The following is a 19,373-nucleotide window of genomic DNA, read 5'->3' as shown; positions in this document are numbered from 1 at the left end:
ACTATATACAGGAGGAGATGACATACAGGTATATACTAAATGCAGGAGGAGATGACACACAGGTATATACTATATACAGGAGCAGATTACCTACAGGTATATACTATATACAGGAGGAGATGACATACAGGTATATACTATATATAGGAGGAGATGACATACAGGTATATACTATATATAGGAGGAGATGACATACAGGTATATACTATATACAGGGGAGATGACACACAGCAGGTATATACTATATACAGGGGAGATGACATACAGGTATATACTATATACAGGAGATGACATACAGGTGTATACTATATATAAGGGAGATTACAAACATGTATATACTGAGGTGAAAATGAGAGGTGTGAGGTGAAAATGAAAAGGTGTGAGTGCAAAATGAGAGGAGTGAGGGAAAATAGTGTAGTGATAGGAAAATGACAGATGTGAGGTCGAAATGACAAGTGTTAGGGGGGAATGAGAGGAGTGAGGGAGAAAATGAGAGGTGTGAGGGAGAAAATGAGAGATGTGAGGGGAAAAATGAGAGGCGTGATGGGAAAATAAGAGAAGTGAGGTGCTATAACTAACCACAGATATTTACTTTGCCCAGACAACGCCGGGCTCTTCAGCTAGTATTATATAAATTTGTAATAATTGTATTTCAATAAAATGTGTTACTTTTTTACATCTCTTTCTGAGTGGTGTGTTAAGATACTCTGGGCTTTTATCCTAAGTCATTTGACAATGCTTGTTAGGGTATGTTCACACGTTCCTGATTTCCATCCTTTTTTTTTCAGGACTGAAACTGCAGCTCTTGGCAGAAAACGCAGGTCCTTTTTTTGGTCCTTTTTTTGTGCTTTTTTGGTGCGTTTTTTGATGCGTTTTTTGATCCTTTTTTTATGCAGTTTTCTATGCATAGTCTGTGTGTTTTCTAGGAAGTTTTTTAGGGTTAAAATGGCTGAAAATACCCTAACCCTAACCCTACCCCTACCCCTAACCCTAACCCTACCCGTAACCCTACCCCTACCCCTAACCCTAACCCTACCCCTAACCCTACCCCTAAACCTAACCCTATTCTAACCTTAGTGGGAAAAAAAAAAAATTCTTAATTTTTTTATTGTCCCTACCTATGGGGGTGACAAAGGGGGGGGGGTGTCATTTACTATTTTTTTATTTTGATCACTGAGATCAAAGACGGCCGGACGGACACCGGGAGGCCGGGTAAGTATAAGGGGGGGAGATTAGGGCACGGGGGGGGGGCATCGGAGCACGGGGGGGGGGGGCATCGGAGCACGGGAGGGGGCATCGGAGCACGGGGGTGGGGCATCGGAGCATGGGGGGGTGGGATCGGGGCAGCCACACTCCGCCCACGCACTTCCGCCCGCTTCCCCGCACTTCCTGCTGCAGCGGTTCGGCACCACAAACCGCAATAAAACCCGCAGATATATTTTTGATCTGCGGGTTTTACTGCGGGTTTGACCTCACAATGGAGGTCTATGGGTGCAGAACCGCTGCGGCTCCGAAAAAAGAAGTGACATGCTCCTTCTTTTTTCCCGCAGCTATTCAGCGTGGCTTTTTTTTTTAAATTCAGGATCATGTGCACAGCGGTTCCTGTTTTCCATAGGGTACATTGTATTGTACCCTGCATGGAAAACAGCTGCGGAACCGCAGCGGCAAAAACGCTGCGGTTCCGCAGTAAAAAACGCACTGTGTGAACATGGCCTAAAGGGTCAATATTTCCAAGATGAACATTGTGGCTTAAAATTCTCCTCAACTTGGCATGCCAGGCTTGACATGTCATTCTCCACAAGGAGAAACATTACCCCTTGGATCTCGGCCAGACACCTCTCACACAGCCAAACCAGATCTCACGCTTTGTACTGACGAGAGGCAGTACCCAGAAACACAGTGTCTGCAAATTGAAATTTTGTTTTGGCTTTTATCCTAAGTTCTGTGACAAGGCTTGTTAAAGGGTTGATATTGACTTTTAGGATTGCTACTTCCCATAGGTAGCACTAGAGTTACAGTCCTCTTCCTCTCTGAAGAGACAATTGAGCAAAGGTTAACTTGCCTGGTACAATTAGGCAGAGGAGCTAGTAGCAGAAATTGTTGAAAATTATAATGCTGGCTATAATAAATGTTCAAGGTAATAAATTGGCCTCTAAATTTCCAAAATGTTAATCCCATTAAGCATGTGCGGGATGTTCTGGAAAAAGAAGCCTGACAACTTAGAGGGCTACAAAGATAATCTGTTGCCTCTTGATGCCATCTACCCAAGGACACCTTCAGAGGCTTTATGTAATCCATGCCTCGACCATTCAGAGCTGTTTTGGCAGCACGTGGAGGAATTATGCTGTAATAGGCCACTATTTTTAATGTTATAGCTGATCGGAGTATATGATCATAAGTTCACTAACTAATTAACTATAATACCTTTAGGAGGAGTTGTCCACTGCACCGGCTTGCTCCATTCACTCCACTTGCCACCCACAAATTCTGTCTGGTTGATGCGCACTTTGGCTTCATACAGAGTATCAGGCTGTAGGTCACGTAGTAAAACCGACAGATCATAATGGTTAATTGTAAATCTTTTGGCATCCTTAAAAAAGGAAACATACGGTAGTAGGGTTGAGTTACAATGTCAGAAAGAGCTTAAACATATGGTGCTATGACTAGGAAAAAATAAGACATTACACTACACTACCTCCAAAGCTCTTTAAAATTTCTAACTGCAAGCAATCAAAACTTTTCGGTGGTAGCTTATTCAATTTGATCTATTTTCAGGAGTTTAGTGACCAGTTATCGCGGAGCTATTTACCTTCCATGACCATTTCGCTGGCTTGAAATGCACTTCAGTTTCCACATTGTCTATGTAATTCCTGTGATTGATGATCCATGTAAGATTCCACGTGCCGTCTTCTAGCATCGTAATGTCAAGGTGTACAGGTGGATCAAGACGCACTGTGAAAGGAAATAATGTACATGTTGTCATACTTTGTATAAACATACAATAAGTTTCATTAAAGGTATTTTCATATCTTAGCAATTCCCTTTATATGAATATCATGGAGAGGAATTCCACAATCAGAAATCCTATTATTTCACCACCATAGGATTTCGCCACCAGTTAGGCATCAGTAATTTATGTTCAGTGTGACTTACCGGTTGCTATCTTCTGCCGTTTCCAGTGCCGCTCCGGTCATCTTCTGGACCATGTGACCACAGTTGTGACTAGGCGGATCACTCCAGTGTTTGCTGGAAGAACTAGAAGTCAACTCTCATTGTGAACCAATGAGACTCAGAAACAGGCTCTTATAGACTCTTATATTAACAGAGAAAGTTGGCAGTGATTTTCAGCCAGTCAGAGCTGTGCGCACAATTTCAATGGAAACAGTAAAAGACAGTGACAAATAAGTATTTTACTATATACACCGAATATTTATTAGTTATACCTAACTGATGGTGAAATAAAAAAATTATTTGCTGGAATGGTACTTTAAAGCGAAGCTGTCAGCAGGATTTTGCACTAAGTAAACTACAGACACTGTCAGGTTGGCAGTGTTAAACTGATTAAAATTATACTTGGGATAAAGAAATCTGTATTGTGGTTCATGTATAATCAGTGTTAGAAATTTTGAGCTAATGAGATTCTTGTGCTCCTGGGCAGGACTGTAGGCAAAGTCTTATCTTCCTGCTTTAAGCCAGAACAACCAAGGAGAGACCTTCCCACAGGCCCGCCCCGAAGCACAGGCATATCATGAAAACTTCTAACACTGATTACACAAGAACTACAAGACATATTTCATCACACAGGTATCATTTTAATCAGTGTAACAATGCCAATCTGACAGTGACCGTAGTTTACTTAGCAAAATCCTGCTGACTGATTCGCTTTGAGCTCAGCTAGTAATGATGAACAAAAATATTAATAAGTTGGTTTACCGACTATTTTCAAAATCTTCCATCTTCAGCCAACCATTGTGCATGCTCAGTGCCAATACAAGGAGATGTATTCGCTCCACTTTCAGCTTCTGCACCACCCACAAAATGCAGCTGGCTGCCGAAGACTGATTGAGCGTCACTCAGGGTATGCACACTGATCGTAGAGCCCAGCTCAGAATGAGAAAGAGATAGTGGAACTGATCTTAGCAATGAAAGACAGATAAACAGATAATATATTTGAGTGTCTAATAATTTAAAGAAAAAAATAGAAAAAAATATATTTAGAAAAAGAATAAAAAATGGGTGAGATGGGTGCGGAAGGAATGTGGAAAGCAATACATAAAATCGATGTTTTGAGAAATAATCTGTTTAAGGTATATGTGTAAAACTGCAAGAAATAGTGCTAGGATCGGCAGACAATCTAATGTGTATGAGGATCTCCCTGACGCTTGATGAAGGCTGTTACAAGCCGAAACGTGTTGTGTAAACTAGTCTTTTAATAATTTTTTATTTTTAAATAAATGCTCATTGAACCAATCAAAATTATCATTGAGCCACTCTGGAGAGATCTCAAGCGCGCAGTTCATGCTAGACTGCCCAGGAATTTACAGGAACTGGAGGCTTTTTACCAAGAAGAGTGGGCAGCTTTACCATCTGAGAAAATAAAGAACCTCATCCACAACTACCACAAAAGACTTCAAGCTGTCATTGATGTTAGAGGGTATTAAGAAATGGGGTATCTGAACTTTTGATCAGGGTCATTTGGATGTTTTGGGTTGTCATTATGATTTAAAAAGAGAAAACACAGTAGTTTGACAATAAATGGCTTCACCTAACCACTAACTATGAGTGGAGAAAAAGGTTTGGTATTACCATTTATATTCTCTGAAAAAAAGGCCAAGAAAGCAAAAATTCCACCGAGGTATGTAAACTTTTGAGCACAACTGTACATTAGATGGTTGTCGGTCAAAAGATGCTTCGCACTATCGTTCGGCCAGCAGCCATCTCGACTGTCTCTCCCATACACAAGAGAGATCACGCGGGAAAAAATGTGCTGTTGTACCCTGTGAAAAAAATATACAGAACACATAATAGTGGAGCAGGAGTTATGCTGTATCGCTGTACTTACGATTTAAAAATGGGTTGAAATCAGATAAAGATATGACCGTCATGTTGATGTTCTTTCCAAAACTGCAGATCACATTCACGTTCACATTATGCGCAGCAGTCATGGCATTTTTGTACTAAAGTTAAAGGAAAAAAGGTAGGTAAAAAGACAGGCAAGGACTAGTACCAGAGTTGCAGAACTGCATATGGGGAATAATTTTTGATTGCCATCTACAATCAGAGAAGCCACAGTTCTGGATGACCGGATTTAGCCGATGTTCACTCTTTTATATAAACACTGCTCAAAAAAAATAAAGGGAACACTAAAATACCACATCCTAGATATCACTGAATGAAATATTCCAGTTGCAAATTTTTATTCATTGCATAGTGGAATGTGTTCAGAACAATAAACCATAACAATTATCAATGTAAATCAAAATGAATATCCCATGGAGGTTAGGATTTGGAATGATACTCAAAATCAAAGAGGAAAATCAAATTACAGGCTGATCCAACTTCAGTGGAAATTCCTCATGACAATGAAATGATGCTCAGTAGTGTGTGGCCTCCATGTGCCTGTATGACCTCCATACTGTACAATGCCTGGGCAAGCTCCTGATGAGGCGGCAGATGGTCTCCTGAGGGATCTCCTCCCAGACCTGGACTAAAGCATCTGCCAACTCCTGAACTGTCTGTGGTGCAACATGACGTTGGTGGATGGAGAGAGAGAGAGAGACATGATTGCCCAGATGTACTCAATTGGATTCAGGTCTGGGGAACGGGCGGGCCAATCCGTAGCTTCAATGCCTTCATCTTGCAGGAACTGCTGACACACTCCAGCCACATGGCATTGTCCTGCATTAGGAGGAACCCATGGCCAACCGAACCAGCATATGGTCTCACAAGAGGTCTGAGGATCTCATCTCGGTACCTAATGGCAGTCAGAATACCTCTGGCGAGCACATGGAAGGCTGTGCGGCCCTCCAAAGAAATGCCACCCCACACCATTCCTGACCCACTGCCAAACCAGTCATGCTGAAGGATCTTACAGGCAGCAGATAGCTCTCCACGGCATATCCAGACTATGTCACATCTGTCACATGTGCTCAGTGTGAACCTGTTTTCATCTGTGAAGAGCACAGGGCGTCAATAGCGAATTTGCCAATCTTGGTATTCTGTGGCAAATGCCAAACGTCCTGCATGGTGTTGGGCTGTCAGCACAACCACCATCTGTGGACGTTGGGCACTCAGACCATCCTCATGGAGTCAGTTTCTAACTGTTTGTGCAGACACATGCACATTTGTGGCCTGCTGGAGGTCATTTTGCAGGGCTCTGGCAGTGCTCCTCCTGCTCCTCTTTGCACAAAGGCTGAGGTAGCTGTCCTGTTGCTGGGTTGTTGCCCTCCTACGGCCCCTTCCACATCTCCTGGTGTACTGGCCTGTCTCCTGGTAGCGCCTCCAGCCTCTGGACACTACGCTGACAGACACAGCAAACCATCTTGCCACAGCTTGCATTGGTGTGCCATCTTGGATGAGCTGCACTACCTGAGCCAGTTGTGTGGATTGTAGAGTCCGTCTCATGCTACCACGAGTGTGAAGGCACAACTAACATTCAAAATTGACCAAAACATCAGCCAGAAAGCATTGATACTGAGATGTAGTCTGTGGTCCCCACCTGCAGAACCACTCCTTTATTGAGGATGTCTTGATAATTGCCAATAATATCCATCTGTTGTCTATTCCATTTGCACAACAGCATGTGAAATTGATTGTCAATCAGTGTTGCTTCCTAAGTGGACAGTTTGATTTCACAGAAGTTTGATTTACTTGGAATTAAATTCTGTTGTTGAATTGTTCCCTTTATTTTTTGAGCAGTGTGTATACATATATATATATATATATATATATATATATATATATATATATATATATATATATATATATATATATATATATATATATATCTACTATATAATTGTCTAAGGGTCACTTCCGTCTGTCTGTCCTTCTGTCTGTCACGGTTATTTATTATGGTGGGGATTTATTATGATGGAATATAGGCTGAACTGGATGGACAAATGTCTTTTTTCGGCCTTACTAACTATGTTACTATGTTACTATGTTACTATGTTATTCATTCGCTGATTGGTCTCGGCAGCTGCCTGTCATGGCTGCCGCGACCAATCAGCGACGGGCACGGTCCGGAATAAAATGCCCGCTCCTTACTCCCCGCAGTGTCCCCAGCGATCCGCTCCATTATCTCCGCTCCCCGCAGTCAGTGTCCCCGGCGCTCCGCTCCATACTCCCCACAGTCAGTGTCCCCTGTGCTCCGCTCCATACTCCCTGCAGTGTCCCCGGCGCTCCGCTCCATGCTCCCTGCAGTCACTGTCCCCGGCGCCCGCTCCATGCTCCTCGCAGTCACTGTCCCCGGCACCCGCTCCATGCTCCCCGCAGTCACTGTCCCCAGCGCCGGCTCCATACTCCCCTCCGGTCACCGCTAACACAAGGTTAATACCGGTGATAACGGACCGCGTTATGCCGCGGGTAACGCACTCCGTTACCACCGCTATTAACCCTGTGTGTCCCCAACCTTTTACTATTGATGCTGCCTATGAGGAATCAATAGTAAAAAAAGTAATGTTAAAAATAGTAAAAAAACAAAAAACCTGCTATACTCACCCTCCGTTGTCCGCTTGCGCCTGCCGCCATCTTCCTTTCCCAGCGATGCTTTGCGAAATTACCCAGAAGACCTAGCGATCTCGCGAGACTGCTAATTCATCTGGGTAATTTCGCAAAGCATCCTGGGAACGGAAGATGGCGGCAGCCGCGCGCTCATCGGCACAGCGCCGTTGGATCCCAGGAGGCGGAGAGACGGGACGCTGAGGAGCAGCGACCAGAATGGTGAGTATGTTAAACTACAAGGGGCCCTCGGATCGTTAGGTGAGTATGTTTATTTTTTATTTTTTAACCTGTGACATACGTGCCTGGGCAATATACTACGTAGCTGGGCAAAGTACTACGTGACTGGCCAATATACTACATGGCTCTGTGCTGTATACTACGTCACTGGACAATATACTACGTGGCTGGCCAATATACTATGTCACTGGGCAATATACTATGTGGCTCTGTGCTGTATACTATGTGGCTCTGTGCTGTATACTATGTCACTGGGCAATATACTACGTGGCTGGACAATATAGTAGGTGGCTGGGCAATATACTATGTCGCTGTGCAATATACTACGTGGCTCTGTGCTGTATACTGCGTCACTGTACAATATACTACGTGGCTCTGTCCTTTATACTACGTCGCTGTGCAATATACTACGTGGCTCTGTGCAGTATACTACGTCGCTGTGCAATATACTACGTGGCTGGGCAATATACTACGTGACTGGGCAATATACTATGTGACTGGGAAATATACTACGTGGCTGGACAATATACTACGTGGCTGGGCAATATACTACGTGGCTGGGCAATATACTACGTGGCTGGGCAATATACTACGTCACTGGGCAATATACTACATGGCTGGGCTATATACTATGTCGCTGGGCAATATACTACGTGACTGGGCAATATACTACGTGACTGGGCAATATACTACGTGGCTGGGCTATATACTATGTGGCTGGGCAATATACTACGTCGCTGGGCAATATACTACGTGGCTGGGCAATATACTATGTGACTGGGCAATATACTACGTCGCTGGGCAATATAGTACGTGGCTGGGCAATATACTATGTGACTGGGCAATATACTACGTCGCTGGGCAATATAGTACGTGGCTGAGCAATATATTACGTGGATAAGCATATTCTAGAATACCCGATGCGTTAGAATTGGGCCACCATCTAGTATATATATATATATATATATATATATATATATATATATATATCTCAATCATGGTATTCATCTTTGGAAATATGCTACATGTACTTATGGTTGTTATATTATGTATACATGTTTATATTTACTCAGGTAAATCATTTTTTAAATATTTGGGGGTGGGAATTAAAGAGGACATATACCCAGGAAAATCATGCATCTTGAAAAAATAACCCCTACTCCTACATGCCCCAGTTGCTTGCAAATCTGTGTACTCACATGTTCACCATCGACTGTAAGAGTTATTACACAACTTCTAGAGTCACTGCCGGTGGGAAGATAGCAGATTCCTTGTATATGTCTAAAAGAGAGTAGCAAAAAATGTCAGAAGATGAAGGATACATATCTAAATGTATTAATCTAATACGTGCGACCAGACAGGCAATTCAAGTAATTTGAGCCCAGATCACTGCAAATCGCTTACTTGCGGTCACATAAACACCTGCTCTTGCTGCCGGCATGGAATCTGGACAGCGTACAGTGTGCATACTGTAAGGATTCCGAAGTCTGGAGTCACATAGAGAGACTGCAGACTTTCATCACACACCTAAGGAATTCCTTGAATTATAAAATTAAGCCCTGTAGCGTGCCAATCCTAATGGCGTGAACTACACTCACTGTCAGGTTTCAGCTCTGCTTGGCAGTTCAAGCGATCTTCACATGACCACTTAAATGTGATTTTCATACTTTCGGTAACATGACAACTAGTTTCTCATTCTGTTTCTCTCAATAAAGCATAGATTGTAGTATTTCACTAAACATTCTGAGAATTAGGAAGATCAGCTAGTTGGCACAAGACTGTAAGTACGCAAATCACATATGAGCCGTCACATGATGATGACTACTCAAACCGCTTAATCTGTGTATAGGAGGGGGTGCTCGAGGCACAGAAAAACCTAGATCCGTCTCTGAGTAAACTCACCTTGGGTCATTAGTAACACTAGCTGATATGTAGCATGGGGTCAAAATGAAAGTTTTAGCTGTTTTCCATGAACATGACACAGTTTCAAAGCTGTTGTGTGTACAGTCCAGGCGACCTAAAATAAAAGAAAGGAAAAGTTTAGAACCCCTCATTTACATACGACCAACATACAAATACAAATTTGTCAGGGATAACAACAGGGGGAAATGCTCAGATCCCACCGTTGTCATCAATTTGCTAGGACGAACACTGGAGAGCTCAATCAGATCCCACCACTGCCACCAATTTGTCAGGGAACGCAATTCCGTTGCAACAATTGTCAAGACAATTAGGCAATTGACTGATGTGTAATGAGCAAGGCCGCAGCCTACTACTTTCTACTACTAGGCCAGTTATTGGAGAACTCACAGTGAGCGTATGGTATATACACCTCCGATTCCAACGTATGGAATAAATATACACTGCCCAAAAAAATAAAAATGAACACTTAAACAACAGAATATAACTCCAAGTAAATCAATCTTCTGTGAAATCAAACTGTCCACTTAGGAAACAACACTGTTTGACAATCAATTTCACATGCTGTTGTGCAAATGGAATAGACTACAGATGGAAATTATTGGCAATTATCAAGACACACTCAATAAAGGAGTGGTTCTGCAGGTGGGGACCACAGACCACATCTCGGTACCAATGCTTTCTCGCTGATGTTTTGGTCACTTTTGAATGTTGGTTGTGCTTTCACACTCGTGGTAGCACGAGACGGACTCTGCAACCCACACAAGAGGCTCAGGTAGTGCAGCTCATCCAGGATGGCACATTGATGCGAACTGTGGCAAGAAAGTTTGCTGTGTCTGTCAGCATAGTGTCCAGAGGTTGGAGGCACTACCAGGAGACAGGCCAGTACACCAGGAGATGTGGAGGGGGCCGTAGGAGGGCAACAACCCAGCAGCAGGACCGCTACCTCAGCGTTTGTGCAAGTAGGAACAGGAGGAGCACTGCCAGAGCCCTGCAAAATGACCTCCAGCAGGCCACAAATGAGCATGTGTCTGCACAAACAGTTAGAAATCAACTCCATGAGGATGGTCTGAGTGCCCGACATCCACAGATGGGGGTTGTGCTCACAGCCCAACACCGTGCAGGACGCTTGGCATTTGCCATAGAACACCAGGATTGGCAAATTCACCACTGGTGCCCTGTGCTCTTCACAGACGAAAGTAGGTTCACACTGAGAACATGTGACAGACGTGACAGAGTCTGGAGATGCCATAGAGAGCGATCTGCTGCCTGCAACATCCTTCAGCATGACTGGTTTGGCAGTAGGTCAGTAATGGTGTGGGGTGGCATTTCTTTGGAGGGCCGCACAGTCCTCCATGTGCTCGCCAGAGGTAGCCTGACTGCCATTAGGTACCGAGATAAGATCCTCAGACCCCTTGTGAGACCATATGCTGGTGCGGTTGGCCCTGGGTTCCTCCTAATGCAGGACAATGTCAGACCTCATGTGGCTTGAGTGTGTCAGCAGTTCCTGCAAGATGAAGGCATTGAAGCTATGGACTGGCCTGCCCGTTCCCCTGACCTGAATCTGACTGAACACATCTGAAACATCATGTCTCGCACCATCCACTAGTATCACATTGCACCACAGACTGTCCAGGAGTTGGCGGATGCTTTAGTCCAGGTCTGGGAGGAGATCCCTCAGGAGACCATCTGCTGCCTCATCAGGAGCATGTCCAGGCATTGTAGGGAGGTCATACAGGCACGTGGAGGCCACTCACACTACTAAGCATCATTTCCTTGTCTTGATGCATTTCCACTGAAGTTGGATCAGATTGTAACTTCATTTTCCACTTTGATTTTGAGCATCATTCCAACTCCAGACCTCCGTGGGATATTAGTTTTGATTTATGTTGATCATTTTTAGGTTTTATTGTTCCCAACACATTCCACTATGTAATGAATAAAGATTTACAACTGGAATATTTCATTCAGTGATATCTAGGATGTGGGATTTTAGTGTTGCTTTTTTTTTTTTTGGAGCATTGTATATATATGTATTCACATTGATATGATCACTGCTAACTCCACAATAACAAAAGAAACCACTAGCTGCCACCACAAATCTTTATTCAGGCTGCTGGGATACCCGTTACAGGTAGCATATGGCTTCAGGGGTGCTGTTTACAGAGCAAGAGGAACAGAGCTATTAAATTTTAGATACTTAATCCAAAAAAGTAGGCAGTGTACAAAAACTATACAAAGATTATACAAAATGGGCACTAAACAATATGGTATATACAATCACATAAAATAGAAGGGATAACAGAAGAAGTACTAAACCTGTGTCATTGAAATGGCTCAGAACTTAACAGAGGAAGGTACTTCTTAGGAAAATGGACAGAACTACAGTAAACTGTACCTTCCAATACTGACAAAAGACCAAAATCCAAACTTTTATTAGAGCAAGAGTACACTCACATACTTCCAATTGGTAAGCTCAGATGGGTGCTGGTTGTGGGATGTGCTAGAAGTTTTTTAGAAGTTTATGAGACCCCCAACTTTCAGGATATGTTTGCTCCTGGAGGTCCTAAGCGCGAGATGTCATTGTCATGTTTCCTGTCACCTTTTTACCTTTCTATAGAGATGAAACATGGAATGGATAGCATCATCCATCTGACCGATATTAAGCTGAAGGTGTTAGAATGACTTTACAGTGATGTGAGTGAATGTGTTAAGTTTGTCCCGTCGCTACGATGCCGAAAATATATATCCCATAAATATCAGATGGATGCAAACCCAATATCATCATTGGCCACCGACTCTAGAAAGTGTGAGATAACTACATTGAATAGACAAAGCTCTTGCTTCGGATGTGTACTTCTCCGCCTCTGCGTATATGAATCCTTGCCTGCTTCTCATTAGATTCCTTGTTGCAATTACCTATTCACAGCAAGTGGCCCTACTTCAATGAAGGTTGCAGTGTAAGCTCTTTATCACTTCCCCATTTATAATTAATCCCCCATATTTTATGTGAGGATGATATGTCCCCTCTGCAGATATGTCTTTATGGATTTTGCAATTTTTCTCTACTACACAAATAGAACAAAAATGATATATATACACAAAACATAAAAAAAAATCTTTTTTTTGGTTGTGTCATTTTGTGTTTTAGGGTACAAGGACAAAAATGATCTCAGCAATACGACTTAGTCAAAGAATGTCTCATGCGATATCACCTATGACTTCTCTTTTTGAAAGCTGTTTGTGTACTTCAATTTGTCATAAAATGTTAATACATGAGGGGAAAAAAACCTTGGAAATGTCAGAATGACATAAAGATGTCTTCTTCTGATGATTTTTTCTACAATTCTCAGAAATCTCTTTTGTTGGTTTCTCTTTCTTAAGGATTTTGCTTCACATTCCGACAATCAAAGCTTTTTTTCATTTTATGATGCCATAACCATAATATATTTAATCCATTTTTTAATGTGATGCATAGAGAGCGTGTAGGGGTGCGCAGCTTAGCTGCCATGTGTAACTGCCACCATCAATTGATTATATATAATGATTATATATATATATATATATGCACTAGATGGTGGCTCGATTTTAACGCATCGGGTATTCTAGCATATGTATGTATGTATGTATGTATATAGCAGCCACATAGTATATAGCACAGGACACGTAGTATATAGGAGCCATGTAGTATATAGCAGACAAATACTACGTGGCCTGTGCTATATAGCAGCGTTAATGGAGTGCGTTACCCACGGCATAACGTGGTCCGTTACCGCTGGCATTAACCCTGTGGGAGCGGTGACTGGAGGGGAGTATGCGGGCACCGGGCACTGACTGCAGGGGAGTAGGGAGGGACTAATCGGACTGTGCCCTTTGCTGATTGGTCGCGGCAGCCATGACAGGCAGCTGGCGAGACCAATCAGCAACGTGGGTTTTCCGTTACGGAAGTTGCAGACAGAAAGACGGAAGTACCCCTTAGACAATTATATATATAGATATACACACACACAGCTCTCCCCCTATCCTGTGCAGTCCTCCATCCCACCATACAGAGCCCAATTATTAGGCATATACACACACACCTCTCCCCCTATCCTGTGCAGCCCTCCATCCCACCGTACACAGAGCCCCATTATTAGGCATATACACACAGCTCTCCCCTATCCTGTGCAGTCCTCCATCCCACCGTACACATAGCCCCATTATTAGGCATATACACACACACACACCTCTCCCCCTATCCTGTGCAGCCCTCCATCCCACCATAAAGAGCCCCATTATTAGGCATATACACACACACACACCTCTCCCCCTATCCTGTGCAGCCCTCCATCCCACCGTACACAGAGCCCCATTATTAGGCATATACACACAGCTCTCCCCTATCCTGTGCAGCCCTCCATCCCACCATACAGAGCCCCATTATTAGGCATATACACACACACCTCTCCCCCTATCCTGTGCAGCCCTCCATCCCACCGTACACATAGCCCCATTATTAGGTATATACACACAGCTCACCCCCTATCCTGTGCAGTCCTCCATCCCACCGTACACATAGACCCATTATTAGGTATATACACACACACACACACCTCTCCCCCTATCCTGTGCAGCTCTCTATCCCACCGTACACAGAGCCCCATTATTAGGTATATACACACAGCTCACCCCCTATCCTGTGCAGTCCTCCATCCCACCGTACACAGTGCCCCATTATTAGGTATATACACACACAGATCTCCTCCTATCCTGTGCAGTCCTCCATCCCACCGTACACAGTGCCCCATTATTAGGTATATACAAACACACCTTAAAATAAAAAATAAACATATACTCACCTTCCGAAGGCCCCTTGAAGTCCTGGCGCCTGTGTGCGGTGCAAGTGGCAGCTTCCGGTTCCAGAGTTGGTATGAGCGCAGGACCTGTGATGATGTCGCGGTCACATGACCGTGACGTCATGGCAGGTCCTTCTCGCATAGCATCCTTGGCACCGGAACCTGCCGCTTGCACTGCCGAGGACAGCGCCACGTCGGTAGGTGAGAATAACCTTTTTTTTATTATTATTATTTGTAACATTAGATCTTTTTGCTATTGATGCTGCATATGCAGCATCAATAGTAAAAAGTTGGTCACACAGGGTTAATAGCTGCGCTAACGGAGTGCGTTACACCACGGTCCGTTAACGCTGGCATTAACCCTGTGTGAGCGCTCAGCGCTGACTGCAGGGCAGTAAAGCAATGGCCATTTCGCTGCCAGACCATGGCCGTCGCTGATTGGTCATGGCAATGGTGGTCGTGGGCATTTTTCCACGACCAATCAGCGACTTGGATTTCCATGACAGACAGAGGCCGCGACCAATGAATATCCGTGAGAGATAGACAGACAGAAAGACGGAAGTGACCCTTAGACAATTATATAGTGGATGATATATTCAGTATAAACTAAGGATATTTGATGGACATTGATACCTTTAGAAGGGGTTGTCCATTGTACAGTCTTGCCCCAGTCACTCCATCTGCCTCCTAATAAAGTTGTCTGGTTCACTCGTAGTTTAGCTTCATACCGAGTGTCAGGATCTAACTTGTGTAATGTGACTGAAGTGACATTTTTAACTCTGACGCTGTGTGCGTCCTGTGGGAGAAAGATAATTTTCCATTACTCTAAAATAATATTCATCTTTCATGTATCTGCATGCATATATCCATAAACCTATCCCATATTTATAGAACAGCCATTAATTATATACAATATACAGATAAAAAAATTTTGACACCTCTACATTACACCTGCAAGAGATTTTATGACATGCCATTCTAAAGCCATAGGCGTTAATATCGAGTTAGTTCCCCCTTTGCAGCTGTAAGAACATTCTCTCTTCTGCAAAGGCGTTCTACAAGATTTTGATGGTGTCTATGGGAATTTTTGCCCATTCATCAAGAAGAGCATTTGTGACGTCAGACACTGATGTTGGACGAGAGGGCTGGGTTGATAATCTTCGTTATAGTTCATCATAAAGTTATTCAATGGGGCTGGGACCCGGGCTCTGAGCCGCCAGTTATGTTCTTTCACAATATACTCTCCCAACCAAGCCTTGATGGACCTTGCTTTGGGTACTCGGCACAGTCACGCTGGAATAGAAAAGAGCCTTCCCCTTTGTTCCCATAAAGTTTGAAGCTATACCTGTTCAAAATGTGTGGCTTGGACCTAAGCTGGGAACTATGTACTGGTACAGGTGAGCTGACTATATTTTTTCTTTAAATGTTATGAACTGACTTGTTGCACTGGTGGCTCCTATAGGACAACACTGGTATCAGTGAGCTCTTTATCATGCTCCATTCTGCCACATGTTAATAAAGGCAGATGGTGTGGAGGAGGGCTGGATTTGATGCACTTGTGACATTTACACTGAATGATAAACGGTGTGTCCTAAAAGTTTTATCTATATACTATACTATATACATATTGGAAAAATGTGTCTTGCCCCAGTCATGTCATGTTCCCAACTTCCTATAGACCACTGTTCCCCAACTCCAGTCCTCAAGGCCCGCCAACAGGCCATGTTTTCAGGATTTCCTTAGTATTGCCCAGGTGATAATTGCATCACCTGCACAGGCAATAATTCCATCACCTGTGCAATACAAAGGAAATCCTGAAAACATGACCTGTTGGCGGGCCTTGAGGACTGGAGTTGGGTAGCCCTGCTATAGACCATACATAACCAGCTTGTGAAAAATAGGTCTTTCCTAAACACTCCCTACCAGAGAATCAATCTCTTCTGTCAGTCAGCTGACCTGAATAATGATAACTTCACTATTCTACTTCTGAACTATGAGTAAATGAGTTTATCTTTCGTGAAGACACTGGTTAAGTATGTGTACAATAGCTGGACAAAACTTTATTCTTGATCGGGGGTAAAAACAAATTCTAGTGACGATCTAGAATCCAAAAACAGACAGCACTCCAGAAAATATTTCCAAAAATAGTAGTTTTATTATCCCACATGCAGCAAGGTCTAATCTGAAAAATTAATGCGCATTTCTCAAGCTGTCAAACTTTTGGATTATTTTTGAAGCCAGTGGTTTATTGGTTGGCGACATGCACCTGTGTGGACGATTACGTAAAGTGGTTCTGTCCATGGTCACATGGCAGCTCTAATTAGGGCTTCCACTGATAGGCTTGGTGCTAGCTTCTCCAACTATCAGGTCCCAGGGGAGCCCTTGCCTTCATCCTTTAACTCCTCTACAGGTGTGTGGACTTACGCAGAGACCTCAGGTTCAATCCTGGAAGTGGCTGCTGACAGGAAAGTTATGTCGCAAAATCAGAACCAGCAAGTACAGATAAGAAAGAAAATCGTCAGTAAGTGGGCCGAAGTATGTGACAAGAAACCAATAGAAATACTGGAGCTGAGCACAGAGGTGTGGACCAGATAAAGAAGTACTTATAACTGACAGTGGGAGATTCAGTTTAAATAGAGGGCAATCTGACTCAGGGAGACAATACTAAACAAGCTAGAAATTGACCTTCAAATTTCCTGCCCAGATGGCGCCACAAGTAGTATGGACTAAAACAGGACTGCCGGATTACCGCCCTGTGTCATTGAAAGTGCAGTTCTGCTGGTGCAGAAGTGAAAGCATTGGAAGTAGGTACTGACAAGGATGTTACGCATATACTGTTCTTGTACTGCTTTAATTCATGGTCCATCGGTCCTTCAGTCCTTCTGTCCGTCCATCCATCCACCTATTGTGTCTATGAACTATCAACTCTGCAAAGCTCACATGTTCTATAACATATACTTTTCATTTCTTACCTGCCATAATTGATTAACAGATTTGTAGAAGATTTCAGTTTCTGTATTCGCTATATTACTCCTGTGACTTATGTCCCATGTGAGTTTCCACACATCGTAGCTTATCATCTTGATGTCAGCGGACACAGGTGGATCTAGGAGCAGAAACAATTCATTCATAGATATACAGTCATGGCCGAAAGGGTTGGCACCCTTGAATTTGTTCCAGAACATGAAGTATTTCTCCCAGAAAATTATTGCAATTACAGATGTTTTGTTATACACATGTTTATTTCCTGTGTGTGTACTGGAACAACATAGAAAAAGACAGAGGAAAAAAGTAAAGTGGACATCATTTCACACAAAACCCAAAATGGGCTGGACAAAATTGTTGGCACCTTTCTAAAATTGTGTGTAAACTGCTATATTTCAAGCCTCTGATGCTGGTTCAAACCCACCTGTGGCAAGTAACAGGTGTGGATGAAACCAGAATAAAAATGGGAGAAGTTGACTCAATCTTTGCATTGTGTGTCTGTGTGTGCCACACTAAGCATGGAGAACAGAAATAGGAGAAGAAAACTGTCTGAGGATTCAAAAATCAAAAGTGTTGAAAAATGTCAACAATCTCAAGGTTAGAACAATTTCAAGGGTGCCAACACTTTTGCCTTGACTATAAATATAAAGGCTAATTTGAAACACAGCTGGGTTAATGTAAAAATTATGGCTATTTTGGGGAAAACGTTATCGGTAAATTTGGACTTTGTGTCCATTTGTAGGGTTTGTTTGTGAGATAAGAGTCACAAGTTCTGTCTGATGGCTCCTTGCTACTCGTGACTTTATACAGAAAAATTATATTCTATTCTCTATGTTTTAGGAGCTCTGAACTCTTTCAATTCAAAGGACAGATGAATAGAGTTGGATTGTTATTTCCAACAGCTACGAGCGTATGAATTAAAAAAAAAATCCTTGACAACCTTTTAAATTAATGAATCAGTAACTGTCCTCAATGTTGAGACGTTATCTAATGTATTGTATATGGTTTCTACATAAAGTAAGGATTTCAAATACATATTATACTTAATTTAGGACAATAGACCCAATACTTACGGTTTTGATAAGCAGAAAAATTAGACAGGAACATGACGCTTGTACTTCTTTTTATTCCATTATTACAGAAAACACTCATGTTTAACTTATGGTCAACAGCCCAAATTTCCTTGACCTAAACCCGAAAAAATTCAAGCAGACGATAGAATAAGTGAGTGAAAAAAACAAAATTACAGTATGTAGTAAAAAGCAATAAAATAAAAGCATCAAAGAAAATAAAAACAAAAAATATATTAAAAAAATAAATTAACTATGTAATGACAACAGCTCTAAACATGATCAAATGATAGTCTAACATGTTTAGGCTTCAATAAAGAATCCTAATTATTCTAAGAAACAACTTAGTTGTTCATAAACTGATTAATATAGGACAACACTTTCAGATTTGTCATTGTTTGGAAGCTTTAGGATATGTGCACACGGAGCTTTTTGAGGATTTTCTTGGGAGGGATCAGGTCTTCTTCGAAAATGCTTGAAATACTATTCCTATGTATTAATATTGTAAAGCTTATTTGCATATACTAAATGTTTTGAGCAACTTTTTTTTTTCAATTTAGGGTTTGAAAACGCTTTGGTGGGGAAATATGTTCAAAAA

The 19,373-nt window shown here is 42.5% G+C and overlaps 1 protein-coding gene across 1 annotated transcript in view; it reads right to left on the bottom strand.

The window, feature by feature from the left end:
* Positions 1–19,373, bottom strand: part of IL2RB (interleukin 2 receptor subunit beta) — an 87,804-nt gene that overhangs the window by 18,870 nt on the left and 49,561 nt on the right. The window contains exons 5-12 of the mRNA XM_069736852.1: positions 18,779–18,893; positions 17,693–17,826; positions 15,354–15,516; positions 9,865–9,979; positions 9,162–9,243; positions 5,063–5,177; positions 2,810–2,952; positions 2,425–2,590 (exon numbers count right to left, since the gene is read on the bottom strand). Coding sequence (XP_069592953.1) covers positions 2,425–2,590; positions 2,810–2,952; positions 5,063–5,177; positions 9,162–9,243; positions 9,865–9,979; positions 15,354–15,516; positions 17,693–17,826; positions 18,779–18,893 — 1,033 coding nt within the window. The remainder of the gene's footprint in view (positions 1–2,424; positions 2,591–2,809; positions 2,953–5,062; positions 5,178–9,161; positions 9,244–9,864; positions 9,980–15,353; positions 15,517–17,692; positions 17,827–18,778; positions 18,894–19,373) is intronic.

Source organism: Ranitomeya imitator, chromosome 8 (assembly GCF_032444005.1).
Source record: "Ranitomeya imitator isolate aRanImi1 chromosome 8, aRanImi1.pri, whole genome shotgun sequence".
NCBI lineage: Eukaryota > Metazoa > Chordata > Amphibia > Anura > Dendrobatidae > Ranitomeya > Ranitomeya imitator.
The sequence above is the reverse complement of the archived record's forward strand: the minus strand, read 5'-3'. Positions and strand labels throughout refer to the sequence as shown.